Source organism: Mustela lutreola, chromosome 6 (assembly GCF_030435805.1).
Source record: "Mustela lutreola isolate mMusLut2 chromosome 6, mMusLut2.pri, whole genome shotgun sequence".
Lineage (NCBI taxonomy): Eukaryota > Metazoa > Chordata > Mammalia > Carnivora > Mustelidae > Mustela > Mustela lutreola.
In genome coordinates this window covers 72,954,755-72,975,461 of record NC_081295.1, presented here as the reverse complement: position 1 = coordinate 72,975,461, position 20,707 = coordinate 72,954,755, and the positions used below count along the sequence as shown (strand labels likewise).

Here is a 20,707-nt window from a genome sequence, read left to right as displayed (position 1 = left end):
GGGATTGAGCCTTAACAAAACCTTAAAAAGAAAAAAAGAAGTGAACTCAACAGACATAAGCCTATTTGCAAGTTTGCCCAGAATCAGCCGGTGAGAACCAACAGTAAACCAAATTTTGATTCTGCCCTTGGCATAATGCTCTCAGCTGCCCATTATGGGGAACACTTAAGTTGATTCCACGAATATCACAATTAGAAAAACTCATCAGTCTTTCTAAAATACACTGAACAAGCTTAATATATTTGTAAACATAAAACACTGTATATTTTAAAGTTGGTTCTTTGCAAAAACATTAATAGTTTAAATAATCTGGACAGATACTGATGCATATAGTATAAAATAGTATAATAGTACATTCTCCCCCCAAAAGAGTATAATTTTTTCATGTTGAAAGAACTTCTAATTCAAGAAGAGCATACCCATGACTCCCAAAACCATGAATGAAAGTGTGATGACACCCAAATCCTTGTATCCTGCTCTATACCTTCTCTACTTACCTGTAGACCCATGAATGTTAGTTAACTGCCTACACCCAATTTCTTACTGCATAAACTAAACATGGTAACTTCTAACATTTTCCCCAAGGTTTAACTTAAGCCCCATCACAATATACCTTAATTTTCCAAGCCACAATTCACTTCCAATATGTCACAAAATTTGACTGATTGCGTCTCTCAAATCTCAACTCTGTCTCCTCATTGGAATTCTTATCTCCACTGCTTCAGTTCAGGCACGGATCAATTTTTCCTTACACTGAGGTAACAGCCTTCTAATCTCCCTGAAATCTTTCGATCCTTTTCCTAAACCACCACTAGGGAAATATTTCTTTAAAAAAAAAAAAAAAAAAAAAAAGATTTATTTACTTGAGGTGGGGGAGGGACAGAGGGAGAGAGAATCCTGAAATACACTATCTGCTGAGCAAAACACGATGTGGGCTCAATCCCAGGACCCTGAGATCATTAGCTGAGCTGAAATCAAGAGCCAGTCACTTAACTGAGTCACCCAGAAGCCCCACTAGGGAAATATTTCTAAAACACCCCGAATCATTCTAAACATGTTAATTAAAGAAAATAAAATTAAAATCATTCCCTACAACAAAATATTTTAATGTACTAGTGAAAAAAAGTAAGATGGACAGATGGAAAAATAAAAAATGGATAGGCGGACTGATAAATGATGTGGTAAATATAAAGAAAGGTAAATTAAAGTGATAGATGTATGGGTATTCACCACATAATTCTTTTGGATTTTCTGCAAATTATAATTTTTGAAATATCAGAGAAGAGCTATTTTTAATGAAACGGCTAATATTTATTGTGTAGTAATGTAGTAATGGCTAATATTTATTGTGAGCTTCTAATGTGCTAAGTAGTATTTATCCAAGCATTGTTTCTAATGGTGTGCCAAAATATTTCACATTTTGGATGTTTTTGACTCTCCAGAAAATAGAGGAGGTGGTGAGGGAAAAAGCTCTGATTTGTTGCATTTGCCAATATCCATGCTGTAACACTCTGGCTACAATTTTTAAGCTTCCCAAGACTGAACTGGAAGAGATATGCATTAGTGTATCATCATATATTATCTCCAAATACACATAAAATAGACATAAATAGCTGGAAGAACATAGATAATGGTGCAATATATTTAAATAAGTAGAAGGCTTGAATACACAATACTTTTGTACAAAATATAACTAGCATAATTTTAAGTTTGTATAATTTTTAATAACAAGTTAACAACTGGATGGCAAAATTCCTAAAAATATAGCAATCAGTTTTCTGCTTTAGCACATCACTGATTATCTGAGAAATATCAAATTAGGAAATTTCAATTTTTGATCATTATTTTACAGATGATAGTATAAAACATTAAAGAGACTTAAGTTACTTGCCCAACAGTAATTATTACAGCCAGTTTTTAATCTAGATTTTACTGACTCAAAAACCTTAACTCATAACTGCTAATTCTCAGAGTCTTCTGCCTAATGAAATTCTACTCTTACTTCAAGGCTCTTTTGTGCTCCCAGAGAGCCTAAAGCATCTCTATTATACCACTTATCAGTCTAATTATGTACCTACATGCCCATCTTCTAACCTCTCCAGGCAGCTCTGCATAGAAATTCACTCAGGCAGCCTGGATTTGCACCCAAGAGTTTATACTAGTGCCTGACACTTAATAAGTACTCACTACATGCGAACCATTATGACCATGATTCCTTAGACTTGGAGAGGTTACGGATCAGAGTCTTTGCCTTAGAATATCCGACACTTAAGGCAGTGTCTGGGACATAGGAGACAATCATGTAAAAGAAAGCAAGAAAGTACAATAACAATGATAGTCTTGGTTTTCTCATCAAACAGCTTTTTGATACTGATCAAATCAGTTCACAACGGTATCCAAGTGTGCAGAACGGTAATAGTGGGGAAACTGGACTTGATTAATTCTCAAGTACTTTCTTGTACAAAAACTTCATGGCTGCACGCATGTCCTTGCACTTGCCAGTAAAGTGCATTGATACAATACTTACAAAGTAATTGATCAATACGCGTCAAAAATTTTTCAGCCACGCAGAAGAATGATATGTGCAAAATTCTTATTGTAGCACGTACAATGGCCGATCACTGGAGTCCAAAATTTCAGTAACAAAAGAGTGGTTAAATACATTCTAGTACAAAGTTCCAACAGAATATTATACAATCATTAGCAATGATGGTTAGAATATTCCACAGAAATGAATTAATAGGGTGGCAAGTAAAATAAGCAGAATGTAAAACTGTGTCTGTCCTACACTTACAACTTAAAGGAAAAAAAAAAAAGAGGCATGGGGAAAAATAATACCGCATTAACAAAAATAACAATAGTTTTATCAACACTGTAGATTAGAAGTGCTCTTCGAAAAAATTCTATTTGCAGAATTTTGTGTGATGTTCTGTTACACATAATTTATAAAAATGGTTTGGGTGTTTGAATTCTAATGGAGTCTTTACAAAATCTGGGACTTCCAGCAAGGGGTTTCTAAAAAAAAAAATAAATAAATAAGTGAATAATGATTCTGCTTTTTAAATACTCCTCAGAAATGTCAATGGATAGTGTCCAAACTGTTAAAATTGATTGCAAAATTTTTAAAGAAAACCTAAGTTAGTTCAATTAAGCTCAAAAAACAACCATTAATTCAATGAGCTGATCTTTTCCAAAAGTAACAGGTTCACTGATGAAACTTATCCTTAAAAATGAGTTTTTCTCTCAGTGGAGATTAAGCCAGAAGTAAAGAGGAGACAGAAGTTAAAGGATTATCTGAGACAGCTGGAAGGAAGATTCAGAGAAAACCTTTGCTCCCAGATGATTCCAAAAACAAGCAGTGTTCTGTATTCTGATGAGTTTAATGTGGGATGGCAACATAGGGGAAAAATAAACAACCCCAATGGAGTGAAATTGAATAGAATAAGGAGTTGCTTTCTATATCCTGTCACTTGTTAGTAGTGGTCTATCTCCATATTAACCAAGTTTCCTGTTGAAACTGCTTTTAAAAACAAAACAGATAAGAAATATTGTCTTCTCTTCACTAGTTTATGTCTAGCTCTCCCAGTGTCTGGTAGGGGTTCAGAATTCATTGACTAAATCGTCGAGGAAAACAAAACCATCAGCTCAAGCCATCAGAGAGTTTATGTTAATAATCTGATATAGACAGACTGCTTTAATTTAAAAGGACAAAGCTTCATACTCTACAGCAGTATTGTGCTTCATGATGGCATCTCCCTGGACAGAGAAGAGCTATTGTCATCTTCATTTTACAGTTCTTAAATTATAGAGCAAGTTCCAACATACTTGTCCAAGTTCACAAATTCATCAATATACCAATTTGTTTTGCAATTACAATAGCTTTTTCCCAAAAGCACTGTGCTTTAAAATGCCACCATGTAAAGATGAGAAGATGAATGACAGCTTAAGATAATATTGTTTAGTACTGGAGAAATTAAACATTTTCTTAAATTCCCTATATTGTTATAATTTACTGAGTGGCAAAAAAGGAGTTAAAAATCAACAGTTTCTAGGGACCCCTGGGTGGCTCAGTCACTGAAGCGCCTGACTCTTGGTTTCAGCACAGGTCATGATCTCATGGTGGTGTGATCGAGCCCTGTGTTGGACTCTGCACTCAGCACGGAATCTGCTTCAGATGCTCTCTCCCACTCCCTCTCTCAAATAAAATAAATAAAAATCTTTAAATAAATAGATAAAAATCAATGAAATATCTAATGAAAACTTTGCAAAGACTACTGCCATTTAAATTTCAATACTAGATACCCATTCCTTGATTCACCTCTAAGGTCTATCATGGAGTAGAAAAATCTCTAGAAAACCCAAATATTATGATTTCCAGTAATTGTTCCCATGAGTGTTGAGCAAGCACTTCAGGTGCTCTTGACTTAAAGGAATACCTAGTAAATGGTACAGAAATTAATTACTGTTATTAGAGGAGCCTACTATATATATTGTTTTGATAATAAATTAGTACAGAGGCACATGCAACATCAGTACAAAATGTATGATGTGTGTAAATTTTGAAGGGTGGATATAAAATGATTGAATGTAGTACCTACTTAGAAATAAGGTAACAGGTAAAAACAAACTATTTTTCTGAATGATTATTATTCTTGATTGTGAAGGACTAAGTGTACATGGGAAATAGCAACCAAGCTAGAAAATGACACATGAATTATTTCAACTCAAACTTTACCCCTGTGATTTGGCTAAGACAATTAAAATGGACATCACTCAATGATTTCTAGGCCAGATCATATGTAGTGACAGCTGAATTTACACAGATCTTGCTTAGGGTGACATGAAAGGCATGAATTTCTGCCCTTTGAAGTTCATTTTTTTATCGGGTTCACAAAGTATAATACAACTTACAACACTCCAGATTAGAATTCACTCATTATCTCTTTCCTTTGAATACGCTTTATCCCCTCTGCAGTTTATATACAGGCTGGTGGACAGGAACGTGCACCGAAGAGAGTCACTACAGCAATTATTAGCTATAACAAGACCATATCTTGTACGAAGACAGTGAAGACCAGGAAGTGAGGTTCTGTGATGACCCCAACTTCAGATTTAGCTAAGAGTCAAGTTAAATGATGAAAATAACAAGATACATCTTTATAGAGTCGATTTTTTTCTACACAAGAAACTGTACAGAGTGACTAACACTCTCCCAAAACACTAAACACTCCCAAAACACTAGTTAGAGTCTGGATAATCATGAAGGCCATACTTCTCCTCACCAACTCTGCCCCACAAAATGTGACGCATGTTTGTTTGTTTTTGTTGTTGTTGTTGTTTTGTTTTGTTTTTTGTTTTTTTTGGGGGGGAAGGGGCAGAACCTGATTTAAGAGTTTTCTTCCTTACTCCAAAGCAAAGAAAATAAATTCTAAGTCAAATAAGGAAGTAAACAGGGAGTGAAAATTAAAAGCGGAGAAATGTTCTCCAGGTAAAAAGGAAGAATATCAAGGGCAAGTCTATAGGCATCAGTGTGACCATCTAAGAGAAGTCTGAAGCTTAAAGGTTGTCTTTGGAACCTATTTTCATAATTAACATATCCCTTAGTGTTTATCTGGATCCATAGCTTTTTAATTCTACCTAGGTCATATTCTTCTCTAGACACTCTTGTGTCGTTATCATTAAGACATTATTAACATATCCTTTTATTTTTATTTCTATTCCCCAATATCAAATAAAAGACCTAGGGTTGGAGGGGAAATCCAGGACATTTAATGGGACCAATGCTGTTATTTAAATCATTTCCACCTGTCAGCTTTACAGTAGTATGCAAAATTCAATATAAATAAATGAAGCCAATAAAAAGAGTACTTAATGATACCGTTAACAGACTCAGCATGTGGTAAAGCACTATGGATAAATAAAAAGTGTCATTTTCACTGGTTACCAAATGCTTTCTGGCAACAAAGTTAAGTCAGAAGAAGACAATTTTAAGCTGGAAGCAACACAACTCTATTTAATTAATTATACAGCTACTAATCAAGTACCCTATAAGGAAATGTGCTGTGAACTGTATGTATGGTTAACTGTACACCCCCTGCCTGAGGTGAAAAACAAAAGACAGTAGAAAAAGTGATTTCATAATTGTTCAACTTTCATGAACCTTATGTGGAGTTCTTAGCATTACCGACCATTGGAAGAGTTAACCAAAAAACTGATTATATTCTAAATCTCTCTTTCTTTCTCTCCCTTCCTCTCTCTATGGAGATTTTGGGAAAAAAAAAAATATATATATATATCATGGAAATTTACAATAACATTTCTATAATCCATGGCCCCAGATAATTCAAAACAACCAAACAAATTTCTTTGATAATTTAAATCAGGGTATGACTTATAGTTTCCATTTAATACTTCCATCTGTGCATACGCTTTTCCTATGTAAAGAGTGAAGGCAAATCATCCATATGGTGACTACTGGCTGTGCATTGTTTTATGCATTGTTCCACAGTTAAGGAATTAGGGATAAGGTTACAGGCTCATTCATCACAAGTATTAATCTATCTCTGTTCAGAAAAGAAAGGTTGATACTGTTTTCAAACATACTGTTGGAAAAAATTATTTTCCAATCAGAAATTATCCTTCTCAACCCTGGATTTCCAAAGTACCTTGTATTTCTAATATGCCACTTACTACATTCTTCTTATTATTGTGGTTCTAACACTAGACTGTCAGTTCCTTAAGAGCAGGAATCCTGTCTTATGAATGTTATATCTTCTGCACTCTTAAGTGCAACAACGTTATACAACTTTGACCCTCAATAAAATTTATGAAATAAATCAATACTCTATCAACTACACAGTAGCTCTTGAGTTTCTCTGCAACCTTCCACAATTTTCTCTTCTAAAATAATGCATCATGTCATAGAAATTGCATGCATATTAATAATATTGGACAACCAACTTATCTGAAAAAGAGAAGTGAACTAAACAATAAAGTTAGATCACCTAAAATGTGCTTAAAATCTCTTTAATAAAAGGAACTTTCTTGATTAAGAATAACGATATGACCCAGGAATTTACAGATAATCCTCTTTTGGATCTAAGATGAGAGACATGCTATAGAAAAAACTATGGCCAGGGTAATTTTTTTATTATTATAAGCATTTTTTGTGGTCACTCTGCCTCCGTCTTTCCTTAGTTCTAACTCATCTTCCATAGAGATGGAATAATCTTTCTGAAAGCAAATCTAGGAATGTTAGTCTTCTTAAATACAACTGGAGAGCAGTCTAGATTATCTCAGACCTGGCCACATGCCACCTGTGGGCTCGGTTCTACCACTGCCCAGAGTTACCCAAAGCTCTACCTTATTTTCAGAACCAAAAAAACATCAACAGTATTTACAAATGGGTTAAACATATGTTTCCTCTGTTTTTAAGTCTATTTTCTTATTTTTTTTTCCTACCTTAAAAATTCAAAGTCAAGTTTTAAGGTCCATCTTTCATGTTTTAAAGCCATCCTTTGTTGGTGACAGCTGCTCTTAAACACTCAGAACAGCTTCTTCTCCTAAATTCCTATCATTTTGTATTTCACTCTGTGTTTATAGTCTGTCCCTTGAGACTACAAGGGGCTTAAGTGCAAGACATTGCTTGTATAACTTTGAAGACCGAGTATTTAACCCATGCTGCTAACAAAGAAAGAAGCTAATAAAAGTTTTTCTGAATAAAAAGGAAAGAAATCTAAAAACGGATTTTAGGCAAGAAATAACAAGTGTTGGTGAAGATACAGAGAGAAGGGAACACTTGCGTACCATAGATGAGAATGGATATTAGTATAGCCACTATGGAAAACAGTATGGAAGTTCCTCAAAAAGTTAAAAATAGAACTACTACATGATCCAGCAACTCCACCACTGGTTATTTAACCAAAGAAAACAAAAACCCTAATTCGAAAATATATGGGCACCCTTATGTTCACTACACTATTATCTACAGTCGCCAGGATATGGAAACAATCCAGTGTCTGTTGATGGATGAATGGATAAAGAAATTGTGGTTTCTACATATGTATACACATACACACACACACACACGCGCGCGCGCGCGCGCGTGGATACTACTCAACCATAAAAAGAATGAAATTTTGCCATTCACAACATTATAGACAGAATTAAGTATATTATGCTAAGTATTATGCTAAGTGAAATAAGTCAGAGAAAACAAACACCATATGATTGATATCACTTAGATGTGGAATCTAAAAATCAAACCAAATGAAAAAAAAACAAAGCAAAACTCATAAATACAGAGAACAGACTGAAGGTTGACAGAGAGAAGATGGGCAGGAGGATGGGCAAAATGGGTAAAGAGGATCAACAAGTACAAACTTATAATTATGATGTAAACAAGTCATGAGTACGTAATGCACAGGTTGGTGACTATATTAAATAATATTGTACTACATATCTGAAAATTGAAGAATTATTTTCCATGGCTTTTCTTATGGCTTTTTATCTGTAGCTTTTTTTTTTCTTCAATATTAATAGCAATGCCTTTTGAAATTCTTGCTCAAAAACAAAGAAGCTGTATAAATATCAGATATAAGAAATTAATACTTTAAAAAAATTAAAACAAGCATTAATTATAAGCCTTCAGTTCAAATTAAAAAGTATGTCACTCTTATGCTCCTAAACCATACAAATTCTTTTAAGAGTTGTTTATTTTGTTTTATCCTCAAGGCTGAGTTTCAATGATAACTAGTCGTTGTGATTTGTAACTATCTTAGATCACAGTAAAAATCAATAAATGGCCATTTTGCTGACAAAGCTATAGCCCGAAGGCCAAAATTTAATTCCTCACATTGTAATTTCCCGAATATGCCTGAGTATTGTTTTGTTTACCATTGTGGATTTATAAGAGAAAAAAATGCATTTTTAGTAAATCTTTACCTCTAAAATAACACATCCTCCTCATCAATGCTTCGTAGATCTACGTTTCACTAAAACTTGCCAAGAGCATTGAACTTCAGTGTAAGAGTAAAAAGTAGTTTTCCCAACTGTGTAAATATATTACGCTCTGGACACCCTGAACTCTTGACCTTCCCTATGAGGGAGATGTGCTAAAATGTCAGTTAATCATAAAACAGTGCCACAATGGGTTATCCAGAAGCAATTTAAAAGAGCAATTTTAACATGCAATTGCCAAACCATGCAATGAAGACAATTTCTGATGATGGTATACTTTATTTCCATTTAATAAGAGAAAAAGAAAGAAACTGTATTTCCTTAGCTTCTATACCAGATGGTATACCCAGAGGAAACTGACACAGAGAAAAAACAAGCATACTTTCTTTGATTGTTCAATGGAGTTTTTGAATTACTTCCCATTTAAAACAACTTCACATTTATACCTTTTTTTTAAATTCATAAAATGCCTGAAGAAGCATTATATGAACAATAACATGGGTCAGGCTGTAAGCTAACAGTGCAATAATCATACCCCTCAGGTGAATAGAGAAGCGTGAGGCAAGCTAGGAGGCCATAGCCACCAGAGGCTGTAATTACCACCTCTTCTAACTTGAGAGACCCTGAAGCAGGTAATTGCACTTACCAAATGATTTAAATGTACTTTAGAAAGAAAACAAACAAAAAATAGCTTTGGCAACTAGGCAGGGCATTTTCAGAAAAGGATAAAATAAAACAATATTTTACACCTCTTCAACTGCTTAAAACATTTAAAACACAGCATATATTTGAGTGTTAAGCTCACTAATCAATTGTGCTTTCAATAAAAAGTGAAGTGGCAAGCATTTAACTATGTTCCTCAGGGAATAAGTTAGCTGTGCAAATACTCTTTTGTAAAAATATACATTCCTCCCAGATTTTACCTGTTATACTTTCATTTAGGCATGCCATATTCTTCTGAAAGGGAGAGAAAAAACATCACCCATACTATGAGAAAGAGCAAAAAGAATTCAGGCTTTTCAAATACTAGAAAATGTGTTTTGAGTCCTACTTGCCTAGTTGTCTGACATTAGGTAAGTCATTGTTTCACTTTGTTTTGACTGAGTCTTAGATTAACCAGCTACAAAATTGGTAAAATAATATATCTACCTCACAGGTGTGAAAATAAAGTATCATGATGGAGTCACTTCATATGCTGATTATAAAACAAAAATAATCAATACTTCACTATGAAAATCTACATTTCCATTTTAAAAAATACAAAATTTACTTGTTAATCCACACAAATAAAATCATTTGACTAACTTACTCTAAAATTATTTATTGGCAAATTTCTACCAAGAAAATAAAATTTACTACTACCAGAAATAAAATTTCAATGGCTTACAAATATTAAAATGGGATCTTTAACATAATAAAGTGTAATGAATTCACTCTGTCATTGGTACTCGGTAGTCAAAGAATGTCCTGTGATACACCAAAACAATAGAATTTCTAAGAGGCAGAAAATAATCCTCATTTGTTTGTTATTTTACAAGAAATTCATGTGAAATTTATTTCAGACACAAAGACATAGCTGAGAAGTTCTTATACTTACTTTTAAGGCTTCCTGATTGTCAGCATGCAGGGTGTATTAAAATAGCTATGTCATAATAATCAGCATTTATTCAACCATATGATATTAATACTACAACTACAGTGTGGCATTCTCCTACCCTTGATTAAAATGGAATGTAGAACCAGTATGCAGAGCTTGCAAAAATTAATAGAATGAAATGGGAACTCTTTCAAAGGTTACTATTGGGATTTCAAAGGAATCATTTCCACAGCTTGTGAAAAAACTTTAGGCTTCTGAAATCATTACTAAATACCAGCTACTATCACAGTTAGCATAAGTTGTGTTCTAGTTCGTGTTATAGGATACCAGGCTGAGGCCAGCGGAGGTGCTGGTTAAGGCTGAGAGATCTTGAATTTGGAGAAATTTGAGAGAAATTTGGAGAAATTTGGAGAAATTTGAAATCTTGAATTTGGAGAAAGGAGTATGCATCTTGAAGAAGGGAAGTAGATGACATCATACTTTCACCATCAATACTGACCTTGTATTTAGATATACAATACTTATCAATTATTTATAATTTCAGCTTTTCAGAGATTGTTTATAAATTAAAACAATATATATTTTCATAAGCTCTCCTCCCTTTTCTAATAATAGAGAGCAAGAATAATAGACATTCCTGATAAAACAGTAACCAGTTTCTCAAATCTACAATGTATTTGAAAATCTAAGCACTTTTCTTGGGCATAAAAACATGCACCAAACACATCTTTTGAGGACGTTTATAAACGAAGAAACATATGTGACAAAGACTCAACACATGTAAAAGATAGTTTTAAAAACAAATAAACTTTCTACAGTGGGAAGTAAAACTACAAGTGTCAGTGAGCCTGACACCATTTTATGCCAAAGGGCCCACAGATTAAATGTTTCTCAAATAAAGAATTAGATGGAAAAGAGCACCGTAATTCCAAAATGTCAAGACATTTATAAATTTGAAAGCAACCCTGAGTGTAAGTTATTTTTACTCTATTCCCTCCCACATAGATAAGGTTATTCTCAAAATAAATTACCTCAAAACACTTTATAGTCATATTTTTACTTATTACAGTCAATATGCATTCTAAACATAAGCATTCAATAGGGATAAATCAATGCTCCTTAATATGCTGTTTTCTCCACTTATTACAGCATAACTAGCTTTAAAACACAACCTCATATACTTGCAATCTCCATTGGCTCACACATCAATAACCAATTTCAAGTAATTCCTGGTTAAACAAATATCACATTTTATTAACAATATATTGTATGGCACTGCTAAATTTAAAGGGTCTACTTTGATGAAACCCTTTAAAAAATAAGAAAACAGATGAGATATTTAAAAGAAAAACATTTGGACATGGAAGTCAAAAAGAAGTTATCAGCAAGAACCAAATTATGGAAAGAGCCCAAATGTCCATCGACTGATGAATGGATACAGAAGATGTGATATATATATTGAATGGAATATTACTCAGCCATAAAAAAGAATGACATCTTGTCATTTGCAATGACATGGATGGTGCTAGAGAGTATTTTGCTAAGCAAAATAAGTCAGAGAAAGACAAATACCATATGATTTCATTCATACGTTTATCTTAATTAACAAAACAAATGAATATGGGGGGAAGAAAAAAAGAGAAGCAAACCAAGAGACTGACTCTTAACTATAGAGAACAAACCTAGCATTACCAGAGGGGAGGTGGGTGGGAGAATGGGTGAAACAGGGTGATAGGAATGGAGAGCACTTGTGATGAGCACTGGGCATTGTATGTAAGTGATGAATCATGAAATTCTACACCTGAAACTAATATTGCACTGTATGTTAACTTGCTGGAATTTAAAAAAAAGGGGGGGGGGACCCTTAGCGGGGAAGAAATAAAAAAGAAGACACTGGAATAGTAAATTACTGTTCATTATTTTAATTTGTATATACTTTATAAAGATTAAACGTAGAAGGAAAGATAGTTTTATTAGGAAATACGTACAGGCAATATCCTTTGTAAAATGAATTTCATTGTTCATCCTTTTATGTTAACATGGGGAATTTAATTTTGGAAGACAGAGTGAGCTATTCCTCAATATCCACAATGTCTCCTCTTTAAATTACTTCTCTGACTCGCTGAGGTTGTGGAGTCTACTTGCCTCTCCCTCAGAAAACTCACCTATAACAATCAGAATACTTTGCCACATACCTAGAATAAAAAGACTGAGCTGCAAGAAAACTTAAGAAGCAAATTGTGTGCTTTAGGCTGAGCCATGGGGACTTAACCAACATCTTCTAGGTCAAGCTGCCTACCTAACCACAGAACGTAGAAACAAAGTACAAATTAGTAAACTCTCTGTTGTCTAAATCTCAGATTAATAATTGAGCAGTTAAACTGCCTGTTAGTGAGCATCTTCCAATATAAATATTTAAAGATTTATACATAAACATTAATATATTAAAATTGAGTCAGAACTTAAAATATTTAAAGATGACAGTATATTAGGTAATTTCATGGGTCTTGCTTTGATTATAGATCAGTTCTCTTGGTGAGTAGCCCCGGAATATTGTAAAAACAAAAATACTATAAATGCCAAACACATGTGTTCAAGAAACAAAAGACATTTTATAGGCATTTACATTTTCATAGGTCCCTACAGTCTTAGTTTTCAATTTTCAGAACCTAAATCACTAAATGTTCAGGACGCATAGATTCGTGCACTAACTTCTGCAGGTGTTTCAACATAATACTTGATGGTTAAAAAATGGCTCTTCCAACTAAACTAAAAATTAAGTCACTTTCAGTAATAAACAGTACACTAAAAATGCTCTCTAATAACAGAGACAATTAAACATTTCAGTGGCTTTTGATAAATAGCTAACAATTTCTCCCACTATAACAACATGGTATAATTAGGAACTGGGATCTATATTTATATATTACTTTTTATTTCACGTTTCATCCTTCCTTACTGTTTCATGCTATTAATTTCATCACTTCATTTCAGGCACGGGGAGGGCAATTAACAAGTCTTTGTATACTGTAGAGTTGGGTGTCAAGTTAATCCTCAACCACAGGTTTTCTGAGTAAGAGAATAATCTCACCAAGGCCAGCTTCAGAGTAACTTTTTAATCTATATTATCAGATAGGGCCTCTGCACTGCCCGGAACAAAGTTACCAAGGGAGACAATCTCCACATAGCCGAAAGGTATTCAGCACTTGCTGAATTGCCGAAGTTTCCTCTCTCATTGGTAATGATACCTTCACCAGCATCTGTCAGAGATTTTGGACTGAATACAAGCAGGCTGAGCAAAACTGCCGCTCAAGAAAAGATTATGAATTCATCATAATACTGAATAATAACAGAAACACACTGCTCTTAAATTAGTCCAATTATGACATAAAGCTACAATTTACCAAGTTTAATAGAAAGCTTAGTGTGACTGCATCATGTGCCAAGTAATTAAAACATTTAATAGTGCATTTATGCTAAATGTCTAATGCTTGATCCCTTCATGAGGCAGAGGGGCCTGCTGTTCAGTCTTACCTGCACATTTGGTTCTGGTAATTAATGGAGGTCCTGGGAGCCCCGTTCCACCTTCACCAGGTCTTGTAAGTAGAACACGGATCTCATACTCAGTATCTGGGTCCAAATGCCACAATTTATAAGTTGGAGCATTGACTGCGTGCGTTTCTGTCCAGGACCCTGATGTCATCCGGTACTCGACCTCTTTCAGAATAATGGGACCATCGCCAATGATGGAGTTAGCATTTAGCTGAATCAGCAAATAGGTAGGCCCAACACCAAGCAGCTGGGGAGGAGCAATGGGTCTTGGTGGTTCTAGAAGAGATGAAGGTACAACCCAATTAGTTAAAAATCCAAAAGACTAAATAAAATACATAAATATATTAATGTCTCTCAAAGCTGAAAGGTTTAATGCGTAATTTACTTAGGAGCACATAACAAATTCTTAAGGAAAACCAGAACAATGAGTGATCTGAACCTGTACTTTTAAAGAGTAAATACTTTCACTGATGGGATATGACCCTTTGTGCCACAAGTTTTCTTTTATTAAAAACATGTCTCTCCAGAAGATAAACTTGTACAGATTCAGTAACCAAGGGAAATAAAGGGAAAATATTTAAGGATGGATAGCTCTGATTAGCTACTAACAGAGTACATTTGGGTCTCTGACATTCTTGAGGTCCTAAGACCTCAACAAATCTCCAAATTAATGAATACTGTTATAATTTTTTATTTCATTCATGAAATATGGCAAAGGAGTACTTTGGTTTTTGCTTTGTTTTTCACTTCTGCAGAGTTTTCACTTCCTACAGAGGAGATGAGAGGAAGGAACAGCAAAGCTGAACTTAGAAGCTGATACCAAGTGCTGACTTGTTTCTACATATCCACCACAGAGTTTAAAAAAGTGCAATTTATACCGAGGCAAAATCACAAGTCACTACATATCACTAGCCTTTGGGAATAGCATGCGATAAGGCAATGAATCAAATATTAAACTCAAATGTCAAAGGTACAGTGCAATTTAATTTTGGACAGCTTAGATATTTCCTTGAAAGAAACTTTGGCAAACATTATTGTAATGTCTGAACTCATAGAAACACTGAAAAATAAATTAGGGCCCCCCTTTTATTTTTCATTTAACAATGATGCAGGTGAATTTAATACTGGACTTTATGAAGGACTCTTGCTCTAGCTCTGTCTATGTTGTCCCTATATGGGAATCCTATGTCATGAAGATGCTCTAATTAGTACCACGTGATCATATTCTTCTTTGAATCTCTTGAACAGCATTTCTCAGGGAAGCTAAAAGACTTTAAAATAAAGTGTTAATTTTCATAAAGTGGTAACTGCCCAAAAACTGATTTAAAGGTTTGTGTGTTGGGCGCCTGGGTGGCTCAGTGGGTTAAGCTGCTGCCTTCAGCTCAGGTCATGATCTCAGGGTCCTGGGATCGAGGCCCACATCGGGCTCTCTGCTCAGTGGGGAGCCTGCTTCCTCCTCTCTCTCTGCCTGCCTCTCTGCCTGCTTGTGATCTCTCTCTGTCAAATAAATAAATAAAATCTTAAAAAAAAAAATAAATAAAGGTTTGTGTGTTCCTATGTAGAATTTAATAAACAAAACAAATGAACATATGGGAAGGGGGAAAATAAGAGAGGGAGGCAAAACGTAACAGACCCTTAATTGTAAAGAACGAACAGGGTTGCTGGAGGGGAGGCAGGCCTGGGAAGGGCTAGTGGATGATGGGCATTAGGAAGGCACATGTGATGACCAATAGGTGTTATTGTAAGTGATGAATCATTTAGTGATGAATCACTAAATTCTACTCCTGGAATCAATATTACACCATATGTTATCTAACTAGAATTTAAATAGAGATTTGAAACAAAAAAAATAGGAGTAACTGTTGGCAAGGTAAGAAATACATAGGAACTTTCTGTATTTTCTGTTCAATTTTCATATAAACCTAAAATCTAAGAAATAAAGTCGATTAATTATTTTTAAATGTGTGTTTTAAGAGATAAAGCAATATATATGGAGGAAACTTTTTTTTTAAAGATTTTATTTTTAAGTAATTTCCACACCCGATGTGGTGCTCAAACTCACAACCCTAAGATCAAGATCGAATGCTCCTCCAACTAAGCCAGCCAGGTGCCTGAAGGAAAGCTATTAAATGTAACCACACACATTGCTTCCTCCTTTCCCTCAGTAGGGGTGGATGGAGAATATGCAAATAGAAGAAAGTTAGGAAAAGTCAGCCAGTATCTTTCAAACTGGATTTTCTATTTTAATGGCAACACACACTTGGAATAATATACAATGTAAAACAAACAAACAAAAAACCTTCACAAACAGGTTTTACTTTCTAATACAGGTTTAAATGAAGCAAGGGTTTTCAGCTGTAGCCCAGGACTTGCTTTTAAACCCTAAGAGTATAAAAAAGTATAGTTTCCATTTTATGAATCCCTGAGTTACAAACATCCCTAACATAAGGAGTAAGACTAACTGGCCTAGACCTCTAACCATACTAAAGTCACTTTCAATAATGGTCCTCCAAAATTCATATGACAAATAATTACTGAGTAACTACTAATTGCTAGTCTGTTGTATACATTGGTTAGTCATATAATATGGCAAGGGAGATGGAGTAACAATAAAACAACAAATTCATTATTTTAAAATGAGAGTCATGTAGAAAACAGATACGATGATATTGTAATAGCACTGTATGGTGAGAGATGGTAGCTACCCTTGGGGTGAATACAGCATAAGTCATAGTAGAGCCTTATGGACTGACTACTTCGTATACCTAAAACTAATGGAGCATTGTGTGTCAACTATGCTCAAATAAAAATTAAAATTGGAAAAAATAACAACATAGGTGGAGACACCTACGAGGAACACCGATTTTCTTTCTTCTATCCAAAAATGTTTGAGGCATATTAAGTTAGTCCCATCAGTAATCATGGCTCATCATGGCAAGAGCTTTCCAACTCATTATTGGTAGAACCATAGGAGCTTGTGGTTCACGAAAGTGAAAATAAAACTAAGATCATATAAGATAATGTATGTAATATGTAAAATCTACGTGTAGAATTATTTCCATTTCTATGAAAAAGTAGTTCTTAACATTTGATTTACAAACTTTACAATATCTTTTCTTTATGGTTTAAAAATTGTTTCAACAACATAAAGTCAAAATTGTGTAGAGGGCGAACTATTCCAACTTTCACTACTTCAATTGAGAAGCTACTCACAAAGTAGAAAGTTTAAATAAAACCAAAATAGTTCGGAATTTTCATTTATCTGCTAAAGAAAGAGAAAGCTAGACATTTCATATCATAAAATTTTACCAACCAACGACTTGTATATTTCAAGTTTACAAAAGTCTTAGTAGACAGAACGAGAAAGTTGACATATTTTCTAAACCTTGAGCTGAAATGAAACTGAATAGAGAAATGAGCATAATAGAAGAAATGCAAATATCTTCCCAGACTATCTCAATGTTGCACATATTTTAAGAAGCAGTCTGTACTTTGCGAATAAACTGAGTTGCCTCATATGTGCAATGTTTGTTTTCATTCCAGATGGCTCATATACTGACTAATTTAAGTTAAATAGTAAATGAAGCTAAATACACAGCTTCCTAGGGTTCTAACCCAAAGCTGCAATGCTTCCCATACAACACAATGGAACAATAACTTGAAGAGGTCTCATATTTAACATGACGGAGTGATTTGTCAAATGAGATATGAATAACAAACCTTGGTTAATCTAAATTTTCAAGTATTCTGAAACCTGAACTAATAACCGTATACTGAATGATAACTCTCATCCACCCAAACTCTCCACACCATTGCTGTGAAAAATAAGAAGCAAACAGAGGAGGAGAGCTGCAGGAAGAGAAACAAGAGGGAAAGCACGACAACAAAACATATTATTAGAAACAAGTGAAAAAGTAAAGCATAATATTTCTTCTGTCCTTTCTATCTTTATGGAAATGACATGTAAAAGAAAATGAAATTTGAATCTGGAGATTCTAAGTTCACAAAATGCGCACACGAGTAGCTGGGTAAATGTGAGCATGTTATTTAACTTCTTGACATTATAATTTCTTCACTGGCAAACCAGGCATTATTTCAAGAATTGCTAAAGACTTTACATTTCTAAATGTGTCAACAAACCCCATATTGGCTGTTATTTTGCTTTGTTTTTCCAGAGAGCATGTAAATTTTAAAACCAAAAATTAATAGTCATCACTAGTGTTCTGTGTACATGAAAAAATGACTTTGATATAATCAGGTGCTTAGCTGGAAGAAGGGTAATAATTCACCCTGATCAGGTTTATATCTCACTTGCAATGGTCAACAATAAGGGTAGTGCAGTTGCCAAGGAAGTAGCTCAAATTTGGAACTGTGACAAGGTTCAGAGAGACTTAGAAGCATATACATTGTTTAACAGCATGACTAGAGTGAAATCTAGCATTAATGAGACTAATATACCACTACATATTAAATTTTTTATGTTAGAAGAAAAGAGTAGCCTCGTATTAGCATATGTGTTTTGTTTTTAGGCCCTTGAGAACAAGAAGGCTTATTTATAAAATCTCTATTCATTTCAATAAATTATGCATGAATTTTAATCAACTAGCAAATGAACAAGTAATTGTTCTGCAGCAATATTAATATTCTTCATAACTTAATACGCTATCAGATCCAGAGGTGTGGTGCGAATAAATCCCAATTGCATACTAGGTATCAGCTGAAGCATGCAATCCCCAAATTACAAGATAAACTTTGCCAATGTTACCAATTAACTTTCAATTAATGACTTACATTCATTACTCTAGATCTAAACCTATTATACAATCGTAATTGTACATTCAAATCATTTATTTATTTTATTTCAGATAATTTCAAAAAGTGCCTTGAAATCAAGATAAGTCATTATGAAACTATATCCTCATCCAATTATTTCTATTACAACACTATTTTATAAACATATGTTTCACTTATTAACATTTGGTTAATTAATAAAATGCAAAATCAGATCTAGAAGTCACTAAGCCAGTAAACATCAAGGCAATTGGCACTTCTACATTCACCTTCCCAAATAAATAAATCAAATACCTCTCAGTTCTATCACCTTCCAAATTGTTTCATTTACTCATCAAAGAAGGCTTGATTAAAAGCTTCTCAAGATTAGCATTCTTACCATCAAAGAAGGCAAGGGCACTGAACTTGTCCCCTTATGGCCACTGTAACAAATGATCACTCCCTGGATGGCATAAAACGACGAGACTTATACTCTCATGGTTCTGGAGGCCAGATATTCGAAATCAGTATTGCTGGGTCAAAATCAAGGTGACACAGGGCCGTACCTCCTCCAAGTGACTAGGAAAGAATGAGTTCCTTTCCTTTTCCAACATCTGTGGCTATGGATATTCATTCCTTGGCTTGTGACCACATCACTCTAATCTCATTGTTCACCTTCTGCTCTTCTCCTTGTTGTCAAATCTCCCTCAACCTCCTATTTAAGGTCACGTGTGAGTGTATACAGGGTCCACACCAATAACCCAAGATCTCCCCGTATCAAGACCCCTCAATCACATCTTCAAAGACCACTTTTCCCAAGAAGCCAACAGTCATGGGTTCCAAGGATGAGTACTTTTTGGTCTTCGGGGCCATTTTTCAGTCCACCTCAGAGACATAATATGATCTCATCCTTCTTCCTGGGAACTATCTCAGCTCTATCTTTTCTCCAGTTGTTTAGAACCCATGAGCCAAAAACACTTTTAGGAAAGTTTCATAGTTAGGTTTCGAACAGTGGAAACTATCAAGAGCAAATAATTTATCCACACTGCCTTTTTTTTTTTTTTTTTTTTTTGCTATTTATATTTTTAAGGAAATAAAAACAAAGATGAACATTATCACTTCAAATGACTACAGGAGTGAATGTTCCTTTACCATATCTAAATTCCTGTAAAAATCAATTATTAGGCTGTTTGCCTTGGAGACAGATATTTTATTTACTATCATTTATTTTCCATTTATCCATTATTGAATGGATCACTTCAAAATCAATGTTATTCTATTTCTTTATCATCCCCCTCTTCAAAATTCTGATCCAGTTCCAGTTAAAAAAGAAAATTCACTAGTTCATGCTTCATGTTGTTTAATTTTCTTCCTCATCATCTATTTAAATGCTGAAGTAAAGGGAGACAGACAGTAGAGACTATGAGTAGGAAGAATGACATCAGTGCACCAAATTATTCAAGCATTTATTTATCACCTACAGTCTCATAATTTTAAATCATTTTAAATTATACCCTAAAAAGATAACAGCATAATTTAAGGGTACTTGAGTGGTTCAAGAAACCTGAAATAGTAACAATGATGAATAAGAAGATGACCTTACTTCCCATAAGAAATGGAAAGGAAGGTATAGATAATTAGAAACATTTTCTTTGGACATTTAATATCATATGCATGACAACATAATTTGTTTAATTTTTCCTTAGATGTTGAAACATAAGGTATACATTTGAAAATTTCAGATTCATGAACAAGTTTTCTCACAGATGCATATTTTATGAACTGCAAAGCAGATATTATGAGAAGAGTAATAATTCTTTCATGATTTTC

The 20,707-nt window shown here is 34.2% G+C and overlaps 1 protein-coding gene across 5 annotated transcripts in view; it reads right to left on the bottom strand.

Moving 5' to 3' along the window:
- The window catches only part of PTPRK (protein tyrosine phosphatase receptor type K), a 565,921-nt gene that overhangs the window by 218,241 nt on the left and 326,973 nt on the right, over positions 1-20,707 (bottom strand). For all 5 annotated transcript variants that reach the window (XM_059177599.1, XM_059177596.1, XM_059177595.1 and 2 more), the window contains exon 7: positions 14,090-14,383. In XM_059177599.1, the coding sequence (XP_059033582.1) occupies positions 14,090-14,383 (294 nt within the window). The remainder of the gene's footprint in view (positions 1-14,089; positions 14,384-20,707) is intronic.